At 41.0% G+C, this 21296-nt stretch overlaps 1 protein-coding gene across 1 annotated transcript in view; it reads right to left on the reverse strand.

Annotated features, from left to right (window-relative positions):
- Positions 1-2848: 2848 nt before the first annotated feature.
- Positions 2849-21296, reverse strand: part of Dscam3 (Down syndrome cell adhesion molecule 3) — a 32586-nt gene continuing 14138 nt past the window's right edge. The window contains exons 8-35 of the mRNA XM_017160100.3: positions 21090-21210; positions 19643-19760; positions 18935-19158; positions 17189-17316; positions 16996-17096; positions 16271-16475; positions 14042-14173; positions 13811-13960; positions 13567-13712; positions 13025-13160; positions 12577-12696; positions 12151-12303; positions 11564-12086; positions 11009-11219; positions 10550-10805; positions 10310-10453; positions 9162-9470; positions 8927-9082; positions 8171-8350; positions 7503-7877; positions 7010-7135; positions 6001-6316; positions 5155-5318; positions 4589-4837; positions 4181-4408; positions 3822-4080; positions 3243-3500; positions 2849-3060 (exon numbers count right to left, since the gene is read on the reverse strand). Of these exons, the coding sequence (XP_017015589.2) occupies positions 3009-3060; positions 3243-3500; positions 3822-4080; positions 4181-4408; positions 4589-4837; positions 5155-5318; positions 6001-6316; positions 7010-7135; positions 7503-7877; positions 8171-8350; positions 8927-9082; positions 9162-9470; positions 10310-10453; positions 10550-10805; positions 11009-11219; positions 11564-12086; positions 12151-12303; positions 12577-12696; positions 13025-13160; positions 13567-13712; positions 13811-13960; positions 14042-14173; positions 16271-16475; positions 16996-17096; positions 17189-17316; positions 18935-19158; positions 19643-19760; positions 21090-21210 (5540 nt within the window). The 3' untranslated portion in view covers positions 2849-3008. The remainder of the gene's footprint in view (positions 3061-3242; positions 3501-3821; positions 4081-4180; positions 4409-4588; positions 4838-5154; positions 5319-6000; positions 6317-7009; positions 7136-7502; positions 7878-8170; positions 8351-8926; positions 9083-9161; positions 9471-10309; positions 10454-10549; positions 10806-11008; positions 11220-11563; positions 12087-12150; positions 12304-12576; positions 12697-13024; positions 13161-13566; positions 13713-13810; positions 13961-14041; positions 14174-16270; positions 16476-16995; positions 17097-17188; positions 17317-18934; positions 19159-19642; positions 19761-21089; positions 21211-21296) is intronic.

Below are 21296 nucleotides of genomic sequence, written 5' to 3' on the forward strand. Positions count from 1 at the left end.
GCAAAGTGACTGTCAGGAGTGCGGTTGCCAAATCGATTTTTGGGGATTTTCGCATTCGGTTGCAAATGAAGCAAAAGCCTAATAAAACTTGCATGTGCCTTAAGTGCACTTCAACTTTCCACTGGCAGAGAAAACTGTCTCTCTACACGAAACAAAAAAAGGTATTTATATTTAAGTGAACTATTTAAGTATTAAATATGCAGTAAAACTTAATTGGAAATAGAAAACACAGCTCAATTGTAAAAGTGTCAAAATTTCAAAATATAAAAAAAATAAATACCATTAAATTATATGTTTTATGCAAGGATTTTTGCGAGCTCATTTTTGATCATCCAAATTAAATTATTTAAATATTATACCTATATACAATATTTTGTGAAATCTTCAATTGCTACCATTTTCCAGTTTGCCACCGTTTTAGTTCTTAGTGCACTTTTTGGAGCTGCGGTCTGTGTTTTCATGCTTAATTAGATGGCAATCGGAACCACAGAGCGTAAGGCCTTGCCATGCCATAATTAATAGCAACAGAGCAGGGCAGAGGAGAAAAGCAGACTTGCACAATGGCACAACATGCAGTCAATTACTGCTTTGATTACGCAAGTCCTTATAAAGTAAGGGGAACTCCCAAAACTTTGCCCTTCCAAAAACACACGCCTCCGAAATGTGTGGACTCCATAAACAGTTCGATACATGGATTGGAAACTTTGCAATGGCTTCATGCTAATTAGTAAAAGTTTTTCGCTTGGCTTAGATTCAACAATCCAGGCATCGAGTTAAGTGCTTGGATTTTGTTGGCCAACAAATATCAGTGGCATGAGTCGTGCCCTATTCTTGAACTCAATTTTCCGATAATTCCACAAAAAGAACGCTTTTCCAAATTCGAAGTATTTCCTTGAAATATAATAACCTAAGCATGTAAACATAAGATTTTACAATTTAATTTGGCTTTCAGTTTCTTATAAAAACTTTTAAAACCATTAAAGTAAATATAACCTTTGAAGCCTATATTCTTAATTAAATGGCGACCGCCTAACAATCCCTTTTTCATTGTTGAGTGTCCATCGTTGCGTATACGCAATGCCTGATGCAAGCATTGATGTTTCATGTTTCACCTGTATATCTTGTGCCCCAAAACTCTTTCGTAATCCCATTAGATTTGACTGCCTGTGTGTCACAATGCCACGCACACACACACACGCATTACTTGCGAATGTTACCTTACTGACATGACTTCGAAAAAGTTTGAAACATTTGTGAAAATTGACAAAGTTTCAAGTCGGCAACAAACAGCTGGTAAACAGTGCAGCATCATGCCATGCATGTTTAATGTCACTCTGAGTGGGTTTGTACACCGAAAGAAATGAGATTAAAGGTCAGAAAGAAAATAAAATGAAATTTAAAAACAATTTTAAACAAAGGTATTAAATTTGTAAGACAATAATTTTGCAAAGGTACTCCCTTTATAGATTCGTTTCTTAGGGCATTTTATTTATACACCATACTGACCCCAATTCCTCACCTTTTTTCCAGTGCATTTGTGTTTTGGGTGTGCGGTATGCGTGCGCCTGTGTGTCTCTCATCTTGTGGTTGAGTTTACCTAGTGAAATTGAAGCCACATTGCGGCGGCCATCGCCAACTCCAACTTCCACTGATTGCCTAACTGACGTACGTTCCCCTTACTATATATTCCGTCGCCCAGTTGGGCTCGGGCTCGGGTTTTGGACAGAACTGAATGGAATGGCGGAGTTTGTCTGGATGGCGACCGCTGGCTTGTGGTTAGACTGCACTGTATTTGATTGATTTGGTTTGCTCTCATTTGCTTGCATAAATATTTGCCCAGCTCTGAACCGGGGAGGGTTTTAGAAACGGAAATCGACAGCGGTGCCTTTGGGGAGGGGCAGGAAATAGGATACTGACCAGTTAAGTGGAGCATTTTCGCCCAACTGCCGGTTGGCATTGGGCAAATTTGGTTTTAATGAAATTACCACGATTTGATTTTGTTTATTTTTACACTTCTTTTATTTAATTAATTTGCTGTATTTGGTTTTCGGCTTCTGCCGCATTTCAGCTCCGCATATATATTAATTTTGTTGTATTTCGTATGTATACACTTTACCTATGGTAGCAATACAATTTAATTGTTGATTATCTACTTTTAATTAAATTCCATAATTATTACTTTTCCAATAAATGCAGTAACAGATTTTTGTCAATTTAACAAATGAATGAAAAAGTCCATCGAACAAAACCAAATGACATCGATGAAATAAACAGCATTTATGAGTGCCTACGAAAGTGTCAATCGAGTTATGCAGTTCATTAACCTGACATGTTTTTTGCATCAGAACAGTTTAATTTATCACAACAAATTGAATTACATATATATGCGTGTGTATATATTGATAGTATTACTAGCTAGCAGATACAGTTCAACTCGTCTCGTAACGATTATCGGTTTCAATATCAATAGAAATCGCTTGCAACATCAGTTGGGAGCATCAGTAATCAATAGTCAGTTAGATCTCTATAGATAAAGTCTCTAGATATAGTCTTTAATTTGCTCGATCGAGTGTGCGAGAACTTTGGGTGCCATCTTACAAGCTAAATTCTTTATGTACCACGTTTATGCGCTTGTCTCATCAGTATAAAAACAATATTTATCATTTGGAAATATGGGGAACAGCATACACATAAGATCTTATTCAAAGTTCCAAAACATCAAAAATATAATATGACAACAATAAAGTGTGGATTTATAATACTTCATGATTATATAGACCACTTTTTAAATATTTGTAATTATAAAATATTGATAAAACCTATTAAATTCCCATGTTTATTATTTACAAGTAATTTCATTTGGCATGTGTCAGCCCCATAAACGTGGTAGTAGTGTACACTTATTGAACAACACTTAAGATCTTAGCTAAATGCATTTAAATGCAACAGTTCGTATGTCATCGTGTGTGTATTTCTTTGAGTGTAACTGCCGAGTACAGTGAGAACTATTATACGTGTATCGTGTATTCTTGGCGCTCCTGCTCCTTCTTCTCGTGATACCTAGAGGTTCGCAGTACTGGTTAGTATTGGCTTTGGTTCAAGTTCAAGTTCAAGTTCAAGATCAAGATCAAGATCAAGATCAAGTTCAAGTTCGGGGTAGGTAGACGCTACAGGCATGCAACACAAGCTACGGTCAAGCACTTTTGGGCGGCATTAAAATTTCAAAGCGTCGGATACCTTACCTTGCCAACAGTGAGGTCAACTCCTCGCGGTCCATTTTGGCCAGCTGAGCGTCCCCGGTGCTCTCCATCACGCGCTGCACCTCCAGATCCAGCGCCCGCTGCTCCCGCTCGCAATCGCTCTGGTCGCCCGGCTCCCGGCCGTCGTGGAATCCCGCCGGAGGACGAAATCCGCCGGACAAGTCCAGCCCCGCCCCCGCCATGGCGGCTATGGAGGCGGCCAAAGAGGCCGCCGTCTCCGCATCGACCTCACTGTCTAAACTAAAGATTGATCGGGAGATTTGGCTATATGAGTCTAGGATCGAGTCAGCTTTTTGCCAACTAATATAGTCTGCAGCAGGTGTGACATTCACTTGAAACTACCTAGAAAATATTATATTTCTCCTAAAGAATGAGAGATAAATTTGGAAAACTTCTATGGTTTTTATGAATTAAATATTGCATTTAAATCTATTTAAATATTTTTAAGAACTTACGGTACATCAAGTGAATGTCATTCCTAGCCTTACGTTACTCTTTTCGATTGTTATTTTCTTTTGCTAATTTAATTTGGATCTGTTAGGGTTTAGGTACCTGAACTACCTGTTGCTACTACCAGGGCACTTTCTTCGCTCCAACGTTTGGTTGCTGGGCTGTTGTGCCGCACTTCCGTGCTTCCGGCTTCGCTGTCCGGCGCTCCGCTTCTCGGGCGGACCGCCGGCTCCGCCCCCTCCGCCACCGGCTCCCAAGCCCATGGCCATGCCCATTCCAAGGACATGGCGGGGGGTGTTGTGGCGACGCTCGGGCGCCGGCGAGCCCTGGTCATTATTGGACTCTGTGCTGGAATCGGGTCGGAACATATCTAAAAGATAAGAAAAACAATAAAATGATACATGTTTTCAAACGTGCAAAAATCCTTAAAATTATTTATATTTTCTACAGTTAGTATTACGCATACGCACCTACGACCGCTCGACCGTCGCTGCTGCGCGATGACTTGCAGGGCACTCGGTAGGTGGGCATATTGGAGAACTCGGTGCTGGGACTGATGCTCGTATCTGACTCCGATCCGGCCACCACTCCGCTGCAGGCTGCGCTGCTCTTGGCACTCCGACCGCCATTGGATTTCTTCGAGTGTCCTGCCTGTGAGCCGGCCACAATGGTCATCGACTTGCTAAGCGTGGATTCATCTAGTCAAAGAGAAAATGTCATCCAAGTTTATACATTAACTATACATGCAAAAAAGTTTTAGTTCTCTTAATTTGTATTTTATTATTTAAAATCATTTTGTTGGGTTTTTTTTGATTTATCTCAAATTAATATTTTAAAGAAGAATTGATTTTGAATCACTGATTTCAATAGGAATTTACCTTCCGTGTTGTAATAACGCTGCTTGTGCCAGCTAGACTTGCTCTTCACGTGACCGAATCCTGAACTGGGCAGCAGTGGATAGGCGGTGGCGTTCAGGGGCTCGCCCTCCGGATGCCCGAAAGTCTTGAACTGCATGGTGTAATCGAGTGGCGTTTGTGCCGCCACGGCACGTGTGGGCGTCTTGGCCGGCGCTCCTGTCCGTCCGCCATTCACGCTAAATGTGGCGTACGGCGAAATCTCGTACATTTCTAGTTGAGACACGCAAAGGGAAAGTAGAATGAGAAAATAATATAGTGCACTTGGAAATATTACATTACATTACTCATCCTCATTTAATTATGTTAAAAACAAACCATTACTAATCATTTTAATATACCTAACAAAAATTTATAATTTATTTATGCAGAGCTAAACCTACATAAATTTTATATATATTTTGTAATATTAAAATATTCAAATAATAAAACGTAAAATAATATTTCTGAGTGTATAACAGGTGGTTTAATTGCCACCTTTAAGGAGAATCACGTTTCGCACCTATACGCTTACGACTCAATCAACTTACCTGACTCGTTGCCCTTGTCTACGGTTTTAACCGGCGAGGCACTATATACCTGCTGATTGCGACGATTTTCGTGGTCCTCCTTGTAGTCCCCGGGCAAAGTTCGGGACTCGTAGCCCTCGGCAATGGGACCACACAAGGTGCGTCGATGTTTGATGGTCAGGGCTCTGGGAAGCGAAAGAAAAATAAAGTTCCATTATGAATCTAGTTAAATAATGAAGATAAGTTTTCCTACACTAATCTGCTGTTGATTACTAATAAATCGACGGAAATAACTTGCTAGCCAAACTGTATTCATAATCTTAAAGTCACGATACATAAATGGAAAAGAGTAAACTATTTCATTGTACTTCTTCAAGCAGAGCATTTAAATAATTTTTAAAATTTTATTACGAAAATGACTATACCCTCGAACATACAAATTTAGGTTACTGTTAAGTCTTTTAAAGACCATAAAAATGATAATTGGCGTAAATATGTAAGGGATTTCCTTTTAGTGCCAGTGCAATTTTAAATGAAAAGCTTTAGGTCAATGCATCTGCATAAATTAATCCAATAAAAGTCAAAAGAGTTTCAACATTTTTGTTTTTGCTGAAATCCATGCTGGAATCCACGCGGGGATTAAGGGGTATCTCTTTGTCCTGTCTGCAGAGTTCCCGTTCGTTACTTTTGCATTCGGCAGCAATAGAGTTAATAAATCCTTAATTAACATTCGCAAGCCATTACGACAAACGACTTCGTCCTGCACGGCCCTCAATTCCCAATTCAATTCCCTCTTTTTCCCGGACAAAAAGGACAGAGACAGCGAGCCAACCCAATTCGCATAAAAGCAGGACAGGACGCACTTACATCGTTATGATGGAAACGGTGATGATGACGACGACAATTAGCGTCGCGAACCAATCACCGCTGGTCGGATTTGTTGAGTTTATCAGATTGTTCATCAAATCGTTTTCCGAGGGGAATACCGATGGCGGCGGAATGGTGATGCCATCGATGTTCGTCGTGCTGAAATGATAATGCTCCGTCGTTTTTCCCGCATCGTTGGTGGCGGAGATTCGCAGCTGATACCACTTGGCCGGCAGAAAGTCGCAGAAGATTAAATTTTCACGGTTTTCCTCGGCATTCGAAATATCCGATGTGACAACTGTCCACCGTATGTCGCCTGGGGGCAATGGCCGATGGAGAGTACACACACAAACACGTTCCGGAAAGAAGAGAGATGGAAAAAAGGAAATTATGCATCATACGCCACGTTGAGCGCGGCATGGACTACGGAATAAATTTGATAAATATTTATAAATACAAATGGCTGTAGATTGGTCAGTTAATTGAAAACAAAAATAATTATATTAACTGTATTTAATTTAAAGCAAATTAAACGCCAGCAACCGTGCGACACAGGGTGGCAAAGATGACGCCTGTATACTCTCAATTAAGCAATTACAACTTTTAATTAAAATCTCTTGGAAGGTGAACCAACATTTTTGAAAAATGTTTGTGGATATATGAGCGTTTTGATTTGAGACACTATTTTAACTAATAACAAACTTTGCAAAATGATTAATTTATTTAATTGAATAATAAGATTGAATACTGTTTTTTGAGCATGTAAAAATTATACCTACTTTTGCTTATGATTTAAGATAAATCACCCAATAACAACAAAAAGAACATTACAAATGAACACTAAAAAACCCATTTTATCTGCTTCAATAGCAGTCAAATGCCTCCATGAATAATGTAATATAATCGGCTTGTGGATAATTTTTTCAAGGAATTAGGCCATCCCATTCAGCTGGATGTAAATGGAAACCCAAAAAGCCCGCCCATGCATTCATTGCTAATTTGCACTCACCCAACGGTCGGTGCTCGATGGAGAAATGATGAATGCTGCAGCCGCCGTTTTGCCATGATGACAGCTTCAAATTCACGCACGTCGCATTTGTGGCAATTAGTTCGTTGCCGTTCGGCGCCTGGGAGGCTGCGAATGGAAATCGAAAATGTTAACGAAATAAAAGGGGGGATGTGTCACTGGGAACGTACAATCGCAGTCATTTTTATACTTTAGTATTTATTGACGGTTTTTAAAAACCAATTACTACTCTTAAAAAACCATATTAACTTTAATTTAAATTTTTGTTATATACAAAAACAGTTATGAACTGTTTTTAAAAAGGTTTTAATATTAACCCCTTTTAACCATCAAAAGAAGAATATTTCGATTATATTATCTTGCCCATAACTGTAAGCTTTCAGTGTGACACTTCACCGAGTGTCATTTGCGGTCAGCAGACAAAATTTGAATTCGGGACAGGACTGCTGGGAATTGCATCCCAGTTCCTACTCACCTTTGCCCTTGGTCCAGACGTTAATTTCCTCACTGGCAACCCCAGAGCCGACCATATTGTGAGCGGACATTTTTATAATGTACTGATTTCCGCACTTCAATCCCGAGATCGTGAAGGCATTATTCTCGGGCAGCAGCTCCGTGATGGACCAGCTCTCTCCGGCCGTATGGTACGATATGGTATATCCCTGCAGCGGGGCTCCGCCATCGTCGGGGGCATCCCAGCTCACACGAATGCTGTCGGCGGAAGCGTACTGCACGATGATTTGCGGTGCGGCTGGTGGCTTCATCGCAATCACCTGGTACTGGATCTCGTCACTACCGAACAGATTGTTCGCCGTGCACGTATAATTTCCGGACAGACTGCCTTCGACGCCTGCGGAAAAAAAGGGTGACGAGGAAATGGAAAAATCATTCGAAAATGTACGAAAAAAGAAATGATTATCTTATCTCATTACCCATCCTATCTGAATTGAAAAGAAAATGTCTTGGAACAATGTTGCCCAACTATATTTTTTTCAAAGAAAAATTTTATTAAAATAGTTTAAGGCTTGTTTGCATTTATTTTAAATTATATTTTCTGCTTTTCGAAATACCCCAATTAAATAATAAATATATGTTTAATTCTACAAAAATGTTTGGTTTCCGCTTAATATGGGGCTCACTTACGGTGAATCTTTAGGTTTCCCTCGTTGGTCACCTCGTAAAAAGGACTAAATGTAACGGGACGATCACGGGTCAGCCAGCGGGCGCGGGGAGTGGGATTCCCCACCGCCAGGCACTCCAGCACCAGACCAGTGCCCACCGCCTTGCGCACCACCTGACCAAAGGAGGCGATTCGGGCGGGAGCTGGAACAGGATAAATGGCGAGGAAAAAACACAAAGTGAACAACAGAAAGGCAGGACATTTAGTTAGGTGAGCGAAATTAAAATGTTGCGGCTTGTGCGGCTTTTCGCCAGCACGCTGAATAAATGTCAATTTTTAATTAAAGCGACAATTTACCGGCTTATTTGTATACATACACTCGGGAAATGTACTTTTCTTATTTATACTATTTTACGCTATTTAAAGTAGAATAACATAATAGTAAGAACATTGTAAAATTTAAATTAAGTATAGGTAATCACAAAAAAAAAAGGTTTTACCTATACCAATTTAATTATTAGAATGTAAATTACAAATTATGAAAAATGTTATACATAAAATTTTATTATTACATATACAATCATAATAAAATTTTAAAATAAAATGATTATTTAAGTAACAGAATTATTTAATTAAATATTTTCGAAAATAATAATTTCTTTAAACATAAAATGTTTATCCTGTTATTTTTTTTAAATAAAACTATTCTGCGCTCATTTCTTCGAGTGCATGCGTGCAAATATTTGTGCGTATTTTGTATTTAACTGGCTGCAACCTACCTCGCGTATTGGTGGCCTGGGCGATCACAGATGTGGGCTCACCTTCGCCCACGGATGTGGAGGCCGAAACCCAGAACTCGTACATTTGATTCTCGGCCAGGCTGCGTGACTCGAATATCACCGGATACCCGTTCTCGTCGACACGCACCATGTGAGCTGAACCGGTCGGAAAAAATTAAATGACCGTATACTTTTCACAGTACCCCTCGTTGGGCGCCATTTCTTTGATACTCACTTTTTGCCTGTCCCTTGCGACCCGCCTCCCTCGAATAAACCGTGTAGTGCGAAATGATCCCATTGCGATTTTTTGGCGTGAGCCAGGAAATCAAAATCGAATCTGCCGTCAGGGCAGCCGCCTTAATGGCCGCCGGTGCATCGGGCACGTCGTCATCCGTTTGGCAGAAAAGCGGATGACTGGCCAGGCCATCTCCCGTGGCCGTGTAGGCCAGCACCCGTATCGAGTAGTTGCTGGCCTTGTGCAGCGTGTGCAGGTACGTCTCCAGGTTCGAGGTGCGTTTGATCTCCAGCTTGGCGGGGAAGTCAACTGTAGGAAACAAAGATAGCAATTCAAGGGGAAAAACCACATTAGGATGACTTTGTTGGTGATGTTTTTCTTATTTTTGAAGTAAAAACTAAACTAACAAAATGTGAAACTTATCTTGTAGTCAAAAATGTTATATTTTGTTAATATAAAAATCCATATATTAATATTTCTCTTCCAGTCTCTGCATATTTACAAACTTTTCACTTAATTCTTCAACTTCAAAATGAAACAGAAATGTCTTTGCAACTTTCTTAATTTTAACGAACACACCACTTCGATGCAGAGTCAGTTGGCGTTATTGATTTGATGAGATTTGAAAAATCAGTGCCAAAATCAACAACTTGCAGTCTCATCAATGGGCCACAGCGCCAACCCATTGAACCCTACGCCAAAACCAATAAAGCTGAGCAACTCAACCCCCTCCTATTCGTCTCCCGACCACTTCATCCTGGCACATCCTGCTTTGCTGTCTGCCTGGATATCGTATCATATCTATAGCTGTTTGCACAGCGCTCTCAGGCCCCGGCAATATCAACAAAATCAGCGTCATAAAGTGCCAACTGCAAACTGACGCAGCTGTAGTAAGTGGAGGTATACAGTGGTGCCTGAAATAATAGAACTGGGACCTCCAAATGGTATTGGTTTTAAAAAAACGGAAATGAAATAATAGAATTCTGGAATTGCTTTTCTTAACCTTGTCTGTTCTTCTTCGAAACGTAATTCTTTTAAATTTAAATTTTATTTTTAATTTATAAAAAAAGTCTAGAAAGTTTATATAACTTGTATCTACAAAAAATGCTATCATTTTGACCCCGTCTGTGGATGCAGCATATACTCACTTTGATGCACAATCGGGCGATATAAAATTTTATAGCCCTGTATGATGCCGCCGTGGAACTGAAGCGGTGGCTCCAGCCACGAAATCTTCAGACTCTGCGAGGACAGGGCGGTGCAGTTGACGTTCTGCGGCGCTGCTTCGGGAACTGCGAAAAGATTGAGATACACATGCCGCGAATTGCAATATATGTACGCTTGTATACTGTCTGCGAATCGGGCTTATTAGCTACTCGAGTACCCACCTCCCTCGGCCGTCGTCCCGAAGATGGCCGCACTCCAGGGACCGGAACCGAAGCTATTCATTGCACGGATGGTGACCGCATAGCGGGTATACTTCCGAAGGCCCCTCAAAGTCGCCTTAGTTGTCGCCCAGCCGCTGACAATTGTGGACTTCAGAGAGTTGTTCACCACGCTGATGAAGTTGATGTTCTGCTTCTCCTCGCTGCAGTTTACGGTGTAACCGATGAGCTCACCGTTCCAGGATTCCCGCGGCGGTATCTGCAATTAATAGGTGCACACAAAGAAATTCCAGAAATTAGGATAATTTCATCAAAAAATAATTCATATTATCAAAAATTATTGACATCAAAGTTATATTATTAAAAATGTTAATTAACTATTGTGTTTGAACTTTGGCTTTTAATTCCAGATTTTATGTATGCATATATTTTTTTTTGTGTATTAATTGACGCGACACCCACCTGCCAGGTGACAATCAGCTCGCTCTCCCCGCCCGTCTGCACCTGCACATTGGACGGGGCCTCGGTGGGCGCCTCCTCCTGGGTCTTGAGCACAATGGCCTCGGTGTAAGCGCTCCGCTCGATCTCGTTGATGGCCTGCATGCGAATCAGAAAGGTGGTCGCCGGGGTCAGACCGGCCACAATGGCGCTCTCCCGCAGGTCGCTGTCATAGCTGTCCCAAAAGGCAAACAAAAGCAAAGTACAGAGAAAACCGTCAATATAAGTGTCATAATATTTCAAACTTTTATTATGTATGAAAATATGTTTAATAACATCAGCGCAATTTGTGTCAACATGATATAATTAATTTAACGAAATGTAGTCTGACAAAGAAAATAAAATAAATACATAAATATTTAGCAAACGTTTTTAAAAATAAATAAAAAGCTAAATAAAATTAAGTTTGCTTAAAAGATGTACCAGATTATCTTTTTTTACAAATTTTTGGGATTTGTCTTTTATTTTTGAGGTGTAAAAACCTGTGAAGCTTTACATGTTCCAAGCATCAGCACATACCTGCGACTAATGCTCGTCGACGGCAGGCTGACATTGATGACGTTCTGCCCGTTCCAATCCCCTCCAGGCGCACCCAAAGACCCGTGTGACTGTAGGTACTTGAGGGCCTGATACTGCACTAGATAACTGAGCACCGGCGAGTTGCCATCGAAGGGTCGTCGCCAGCTGAGCTTTACTGTGCGCGAACCGACCTCGAAGATCTCCAGATTGGAGGGCGTATCAGGTCGCTCCTGAACGGCGAGAAATATGATCTGCTCCGCTCGTCCATAGGGATTCTCCGCTATACATCGGTAGACCCCGGAATCGTGGCGATCTGAGTGACCAATAGTCAGCTGCGAGTCCACACCCTTTTCCGTTTTCATCTCCGCTATGCTAAATCGGAAGTTATTCAAGTCGATGCGTCCGTTGTTTTGGGTCCAACCGATTGTGATGGGCTCGTCGCCCTTGGCATGACAGTCCAAGGTCACGGGATCGTTGCGGCGGGAACTGATATTCCGGGCAGACTGCTCGAATCGGGCGGGTTCTAAGTGGGAGGGTTTAATTATTACACCTTACTCTTTTCATTCAGCTTTTTTATCTGCCATTACCATTCACATTAATTCGAATCGTTTTTTTGAGTCCTGCTCCAATTTCATTGGTGGCCTGACACATATAATAGCCCTCATCATTATCCGTTGCGAGATTTAATAGCAGTGAGTGATTACGCATAGTCAGGGGCTTAAAGTCCTTTGACCCTTTGCCTATTGAGGATAAGCAGAAATAAAAAATATCAAATAAAAAAATATAGTTAATCATGACAAAATGAGCTGAATTAAAAATGTTATTATTATCGATTGAATAATCGTATCTTAAATTTTGTTCAACTTCATTTCAAGTCAAAGACCCGAAATGTTAATTGATAAGGCCAAGTGGATAGAGCACATGCTCTTAACCTTCTCAAACAATTTTGGTACTTTAATGAACTGTGTATAGAGGTCCCAGACCGGGATTGGGATTGGGATTGGCAAACTTACCCTGCCCTTTGAACCAGGTAATGGCTGGAATCGGATATCCTTCCGCCTCACAATTTATCGATATTGTGTTGCCCAGCATAATGGCAGTGTCCATGGGCTCGTAGCTCCAGCGAGGCGCCACTGAAACGTGACCGGGCCACAGGGCGAATGCGTAACGAACGGAATGGAAAGGAGAACAACGAAAACGGCAACAAAATTAACAACTCTCGACCCGTGTGCATGTGTATCTTTGTTTTGTAGCCCCAAAAAAGGGCAAACTTCGCAGCCAACGGCGCACAAATCCTGTGTGATTTATTTTGAAACAGCAGCGCATCGCTTCAATAGACACAGACGCACACACACACAGACACAGCCATTCAATCCCATCGCATCGCATTCCAACCCATCTGGAATCCGGAATCCCGAGTACCGAATCCTCTCCAGACCTCTCCCCCTTCCACCCACTCACCTCGCACCTGCAGCTCCGCCGTATAGTTCACCTTGGCAGCCGCGTTGCTGGCATAGCAGGTGTACTTGCCACTGTGCCTCGCACTGATATCCTTGAAGACCAGCAGCGAGTAGAACTCCTCCTTCTTCTCGGTAATCTTGTAAATTGAAAGAAACACAAGTTGGATAGGTGTTAGGAGAAGTTTACGGACCGTTGGCTACCCAATTTTATTGTAGAAATATTTTTAAATATTCAATAAGTTATTGCTTAAGTTATACGAAAATATAAGAACGTACAAAAACCTTTCGAAGAAGTAAGCAAAAGATAATATAAACTTTTCATCCACTTTTTTATAGCAAAGTTTAAGAGACTGCAGCTAATAAAAACCGGCAATCAAATGCTTTAATCTAAAACCCTCTTAAGAATTTAAGAACTTTAGACTACTTTCACGACAGTAGGAAACACTCGTCTGCCAAAACTACCGGGTATCTCGAGAATGGCAAGGACAAAAAGATACAGCAAAGTTTTTCGTTGCACTTTGGAGTGACGGGCAACGGGCTTACCTGAAAACTGCTTGGGATGGAGCTGTCGTCCTTCTTCCAGCTGAAGTAGATGGGCATGTCGCCTGAGGAGACCGCACAGGTGATTTGGGCCCGTCCGCCCTCCTGCAGATTCTTGGGGAACTTGAAGGGCTCGATGACGGGCGGACCTTGATGAGCGATTAGCCGGCGGGGCGGCCGGACGTTAATGTCGCTCGAAAGGAGCAAAATAAAGGGGACAGCGACAGTTGTCGTCCCCACTACTTACTGTTCACATTCAGCTGCATGTCCCGGCGAGCCTCCTCGCCAGCCCGGCTCCTCACGATGCACGTGTAAATCCCTTGATCCCGACCCGGCTCCACATTCTTGATGACCAGCTGCCCTCCGTCGGCCACCGAAGCCAGTTCGTAGTGGTTGCCTGGTTTTGCGGTTGGACAATAATGTGTTAGACCCTCAGGACTCGAGACTTCCCACCCCCTCCCCCAGCAATTTGTCTTACTCGTTGTCAATTCCTGGTGCGCTTTCTCCCATCTAATTTGCTCGACGGGATAACCGGCGAACGGACAGTGCACAATTATATCCTCGCCGGCAACGGCTTTAATCGGTCCAATGGCTCTCACATACGGAGGTCCTGCAAGGATTCATACATGGTAAAAAAAATAGTCTATTACTCCAAATTTTTTTTATTACTTTTTCAATTTATTTATTTAGTTTTGTGGATTTTCATTTTTTAAAGGGTTTTATTATTCAAACTTTGCTATGTTCATGTACTAAAAAAGTGCACTTATTCACTTAATTTATTATTCAACAGATAAGCAATTTAGTAATTATTTAGAAAATTCTGAAATAATTGATAAGCGAGCCAAAGATTTCGATAATGAGTTAGAAAATATGCAAATGACTCCCAATTAATTAGTAATTTAATCCAAATAAATTCCACCTTAGGATGCTCCACATATAAATGTCAGAAAAAGAGATATGAATGCTGATATAAATATGTAATATTTATAGGCTGCAAAAAATTTGTTGTCATCTTGTTTGATGATTTAGGGATATTTATTGGTTCTAGTTTCACACATATCATTTACACCAATAGTTTTGGGTGTGTGTGTGCTTATTTAGGGGCATTGTGAAATTTATTAAATTAGTTACAAAATGCAATTAGGCGGGGAATACGGTACGAATGCTGAATAATTCCAATTATATTCGTTTGGCACACATGCGACGTTAATGCATAAAGTGCAGATGCGGCCACAAGACTGTATGCGTGTGTGCCTGTGCATTTTTAGTGCTGCTAATGCAACTCGTTGCATGGCTGAATGCGTTGCATAAATTGCAATATTCATAATTAAACAGGCGAACCGAAGCCTGCGGCTTCATCAGTCCTCAATAGGCCGTTGCCGTTGCCTGCGTATGGGTTTGTGTGAGCTGGGCGTTGAGCGGAGTGGGCGTGGCTCGAGTGTATCGGCTTGTGGCCAGAACGGTTCATAATCGAAATCATTTTGTCATTATTATCCCGGCAAAAATCGCTTAGAAGCAGGGGGAAAACCACCAGCGCCAAAAGGACTATTCAATGACCACTATATAAGATTCAAATTGGATATTTTCCCCCTTCTCCTCGACTGCTTCATTCACTCAATCACATTTACCCCCACATCTTCAACCCTCTGGCCGTAGGTACCTAATTTGATTTTCAATTTAATTCTACTGAAATCTCCTGGCTGCAGGGCAGCATTCAAAATATCATCATTTATCATCAATACGCACGCCCACTTAAATATCAAGTATACGCACAGAGGAACTCAAGCTGCCTTTGCTGCATCATCAATCATTCGGCACACACAGGGCGTATGATTTATATCTGTCACACATCCATTCGCTTATGCATTATTAACACATTAAGATTACGCTTTCGGAACTGCTTACAATACTCAAAAGCTCAGCAGTCAAGAGGATCTTGCAGACGTCGAACGAAAAAATTGGAGGACACTCTCGATGGTTGACATATTTGTATTTGTACAGTTTATACACCGATATGACAGTGATTATCTTGCCAGATACCCAGGCATTCGCCAGGCAATTCACACTTTCAAACTTGTTAGCAACGTCTTCAGCTCACTGAGGAAAATCTACTTCATTCCGATTTAAAAACCATTCAAATACTATTTGGGATTAAAACAGCAGAGATAACAAAATCTTCATTAAAAAATAATAATTTGCGAAAAATCTTTTGCTATTCAAAATCAACCGAAAAAAATAATTTAAGTACTATTTTTTCCCAGTGTACCCTTGTGCTCTATATCGTGCGGCATGATTGGAATGAAAGCAACATCGTCATCGGATTTTCTTGTTGCTGTTGCCGATGTCGTTGCCTCAGGAGATTTTCTTTGACGCGCAGCCAAGCATTTTCCCGGCTGAATAGCGGAGTTATTTTCCCCATATCCTTCACTCCTTTCACCGCGATGTTTTTGTTTCGTTGCCTTGGCATTATTTCCAATCAGCTGCCGTTTCGATTGCCGATTTTGTAGCTTTTCTGTGTGGTAGCAGAATTCGCGACCCGGAGTCAGCGTCTTTTGTGATTTGCATTGTTTGGCCTGCACACAAAAGACGGCTCACGGCTTTCGGCTGCCTTCGCGATAACAAAACGGACGCAGAAACCCATTTGCGGGACACAATTAAGGCGGCCGGGTGTGGGTAATTGATTTTGCGAGCCAATTTATCAACTTACCGTAAACATTCAACCTGGCCGAGTGCAGAACGCTTCCCATCGAGTTGCTGGCCACGCACTTGTAGAGGCCCCCGTCGTCGGGTCGCACGTGCGAGATATTTAAATGGCTTATCACATCGCCGGACATATCGACAAATTGCCCGATCGCAAACCGATGATGCAGCGATACGTCCATGATGGGCTGCGAGTCCAGCAGCCAGGCGAACTGCAATGAGATGGAGGTGGACACCGCAAAAATCAATAACAGCACGTAGAGTTTCGGTGCGTCCTAGGAGTAGGCAATAATTTTCCGGCTTAACCGGGGTCTCAGTCTGCTTTAGCACTTGGAAAAATTAGTTTTATGTTTTTTAAACGAAATATATAATTTTAATTTTTTACCATTTAAAATAATAATTTTTTTATTTAAATAAAGGAATTATAACCATTAAAAATATATTTCAGCATTATTAAATGCAATAGAGTGGTGCTTTAGCACTTAAAAAAATTAGAATAAAAAAGTAAGAAACTAAAAAAAATTGTTGTATGTTTTTTAAGCGAAATATATAATTTACAACGAATAAATAAATTTAGAAAATATAAATAATAACCAAAGCTTAGCATGATTAAATGCAAAGGATTAAAATAGACTCAACTTTAGGACTATATCTTTCCTTAAGTGTTTGTTTGTGCGCTATTATAATGCATAATAAGGCCAATAAAGCATTTGAGTGTTTGGTTGTACTCACTTGCGGTGGTGGCGAGCCGCTGGCGGAGCACTTAAGCGATATTAATGGCCCGGGACGCACGTTCTGCTCAATGAAGGTGTAAATCAATTCCGGCACAGTGTCTGCGAAATAACGAGAAAAAGGTTGCCGGGGAGAGCCCTTGATAAATGCCGAAACTCCGCCTCATAAACTATGCACGTCGATGTCAACTCACCGCCCAACTTCAACTCAGCCATCGCCTGGGCACTGGCGCGTTGGTTCTCCACGAGACACTGATAGACGCCGCGGTCCCGTCGTCCGACATTTTGCACCAGCAGCGAGCTCTTCGACAGGAACCGTATGCTGCCAGGGACAACAGAGGGGTTAACGTTAGCACAGGGGTTAAGGCAGGAAAACAGGAAAAAGTGTTAAAAATGCCGAGCTTGGCAGGCAAACTTCTCAACTGTTGAAAACTGACAACGTTGCACAAAAAGGGAAGCGGGCCCCACAATTTGCCATAAACTCACCAAAACAGGCACAAGTGTGCACTGAAAAAAATAGATACTCTAATAAAATAAATCCAAAATAATCCAAAAGTAATTTTCCTATAAGTTTAGGACTTTCGAGAGGAAATGTTTGTTTAAATATATTCTATTGAATACCCCCTTCAAGTTATTATTACTATTTGTTTAATAAAAGTTATTTGTGACATTTATTCAACCCTAAAATTAAATCCTCAATGCAGAATGATCTAAAGCCTAATATGTAAATGTTACAGTAAATTTCCTTTGACAAATAAAATTTTGTTTTCTTTGAGTGCAAAGGATATTCATGTGCTTTTGTGTTGGTCGTAGCCCTTGGCTCGTTCAGGCGAAATTTGTTATTTATTTTATTAGCATAAGCATAAAAATTTCTGCTTGATTTGTAATGCTGATTCGCTTGGTCTCCCATTGCCCATTCGCATTTCGCATTCTTATCCTTTGGGCGATTTCCTTGGCCAACAGCTGGCCATACACACATGTAAATATATATCTGGGTATATATTATACAGATATGTATGTACTACATATGTGCGTAGATGCGATGTTTGTTTTTGCAGGCCGGATTGTTTGCCAGCTGCTGCTGTACAAATTTTGCGTGTGAATTTAGTTTGCGTTCGGTTTTGCTTTGGCCCCGGACAACGTATTATGCTGATTTCATGTAATTTGCATTAAATTATCAAGATGTGTCCTGGCCATTCGGGCGAAAATATGCACAAAGCAAAGGATTTCCCACAGGCATACATTAGGCGGAATGAGGGCGAATCAGTGGGCGGTTTGCTTGATTAAAAATAATAATATCCACCTCAGCAGCTGCCGGGTTTGCTGCAAACTAATTGCAAAACCAATCGACACAAAACTGTGCACAAATATTTATGCAGCTGCATTATCCATGGCAACAATCAAAATCTTTTGAGCACTGACCTTATAGCGATTTTTTGTTTCGGTTTCCGTTTACTGACCAAACAGGGCAAAGCTTTTAAACAATCAACTGAAATGAACTGAACTGAACAGAAATCTGAAAACTGGAAACTGAATGTCGGTTAAAGGGGGTTCCATAAAAATACAAATGCGAAAATTCCCTCGCTCGTTGCCGGCCACGTTCATCAATAGTAATAATAATAACAGTAACAATAAAACATTTTCGCCAGCCGAAATGCCCTAACAACGGCGGAGTGTAATCTATGGATTTTTTGCCCGCTCCTGTTTGTTCTCCATTTTTTCATATTTTCGGTCGGGTCGGAAGGCTTTTCGCAACTGGCGAAACTGATAAAAATCGAAATCGGCAATGGCAATACAATGTTGCATGCCTGTCTGTCTGTCTGCTGCCCGTTGTTCCTATTTCACACAATCCCCACCGGAGTTTCCATTGCCCACTCCCTCTCCATTCGCCCCGTAAAATCCCAATACCAGATATATTTTTGGGCTCCGGCTATACTTACTTATCCCTGCCGGTGGTGAGTGCATTATTCGCCTGCAGCGGCTTGCCGTTGTGCAGCCAGTCGATGGCATCGATCGCTGAACCCGTTGTCGTACAATTGAAATTTGCCGTTCCGCCCGAATTGACAATTTGAACTTGCGGCAATATATGCACAGACACATACGAATTGACACTGAGTCGAATCTCTATCCGCTGCTCCCCAAACTGATTCGAGGCCTGGCAAATCTGCAACGAGAGAGTGGGCATTTAGAGACAGTTGATGGTTTTTTTTCGGTTTTGGAAATACAGTGCCTCCTCTTTATAAAATCATATTATTTCGGGAACTATGTTTAAAAGGACTAAAACTGTTTAAAAGTTCAACCAAGAATCCGAAAAACACTTTATTTTAGGTTACTATTCCCTTATTTTATAATTATAATTTTTGTATCTTTAAAAATATTTTAGGAAGTTATACTAACATCTTGTGACCAGTTATTATAATATGATTCATTGATAAAATAATAAACTTTTAACCTTCTTAATAGATTTAATTCAAATATATTTAGGATGCCGAAATGTTAGCTATATTACATTGTGTAATTCCCACATAACATCGTTTGGTCTAGGACATTTTCAACTTTGCCAAGTTCGACTGTATATTGTACTTCACAGCACTGCATATACACAGTTATACAGATTGCCAGCGGTTGGCAGTTTGACGGTTACTTACCCACTTGCCCGCATCGCGTTCGTCAGCATTTTTGATGAGCAGCAATGTGCGCGAAAGTATCACTCGCTGTGACGAGGGTATGGGATAGAGGGCTGCCGAGTCGGAAACGCGATACCAGCTATAAATCAGAGAGCATATATATGTAAAGCGGGATGGCAAAGGCTTTTGTTAAAGGCACAAACTCTTTATTGATTTAAATTTAGGTTTGCTCCTCGTCAAACGAGCACTGCAAACAGTATCTGTATCACATGCTGGCAAACTCAAATCAATAAAATTAGTTTTATTCGTCCTGCAACGCTACATTTTATTACTTTCCTTGGGTAAAACGAGGAAACGAGGTCAAATGTTTCACAATAAAAATTTTATAGAAAGTTTAAAGAATATTTCTAAAAAAATAAATTGAAAATAAAAACCCCAAATCATTTGCTTATTTATGATAGAATAGAAAAAACTGAAAAGACCTGTTCTTCTCTATTTAGACTTTCTTGGCGAACTCTTTATTGATTTGAAATTCAGATTGGGCAAACACAAGCTGGAAACTCAATCAGTTACAGAATCACACGTGATATCAATAAAACCCAGAAACTTAGTTTGTTATTCCAGCCACGCTTCAACTTATGCTGAAAACAAAATTATCGCCCTTCTCCAGCGTTTATAGTAATCAGTTGGGAAATTCCCCCTACTTTCCCCTTGTGAAATATTTCAGGCACTTTTCTCGTCTGGCTCGGCGTTTATGTTTTTCCCGCCGAGAACTTTGCTCTTTGCATGTTTGTCTTGTGTTTTTGTTTTTCAGCTGTCTGTGTCCTTGTCGCGAATATGTCCTCTGAAAAACCCACTCACATACATATTACGTATGCTCGTGAGGGGCTCTTCAAGTGTTTAGAACTGCATGAAATTTTAATAAGCCCTGCTAAGTGAAACAGACTGTTAAATTATGCTACCCTGTGGGGAAGGCCCTGCTTACTGTTTTATTTCGCTAATTATCTGCGAAGAGCTCAAGTCAGGGGGTTACTTGATATGTGTTATTCGCCGAACTTTCTTCGACCGAAATTGCTTTTTATTGTTTGGCCAGCAAAGTGTTGGCTTCCGAAAGCTGATCCATTGTGAGTGGGTAAACAAGATGATTAAGTTACTCGAATACCATATGTGTGTGTCTGTGTTTGAGGATTGGCTTTTCAGCCTGTGCCTTTATTAGTTTGTTTTTACTTTCGCCATTAGCACATGGCCCCGTTGCGTCCATGAAGTCACCTAATTAGCACTAAAACATCAGTCCCTAATATGCAATAAAGACAGCATCCCCAGGCAAACATTCAAATGCACTCAAGGGCTGTCTATAATCTCCAGCCCGGAACCTCGTGATGTTATTTTATTGCCAGCTGCGTAGATACTTAGATACAGATACTCCCACACAAAACAGGCCGTGCGGCCTGGAAATCGGTTAACTCACGTAAATATGGGGAATGGATTGCCCTGGATGTTGCACGGCAGATGAACATCGTTGCCACGCTCCACGTGAATCTCCATCACCGGTTTCTGGGTGGTTCGGGGCGCCAGATTCTTGCTGAGCTCTGTGAATTGTGTACAATATGAACACGGAGAAGTATCATCAGCCACAAAATCGATTTAGCTATCTAACTTAATTAACTAAAATATT

This window comes from Drosophila takahashii, chromosome 3R (genome assembly GCF_030179915.1).
Source record: "Drosophila takahashii strain IR98-3 E-12201 chromosome 3R, DtakHiC1v2, whole genome shotgun sequence".
Classification (NCBI taxonomy): domain Eukaryota; kingdom Metazoa; phylum Arthropoda; class Insecta; order Diptera; family Drosophilidae; genus Drosophila; species Drosophila takahashii.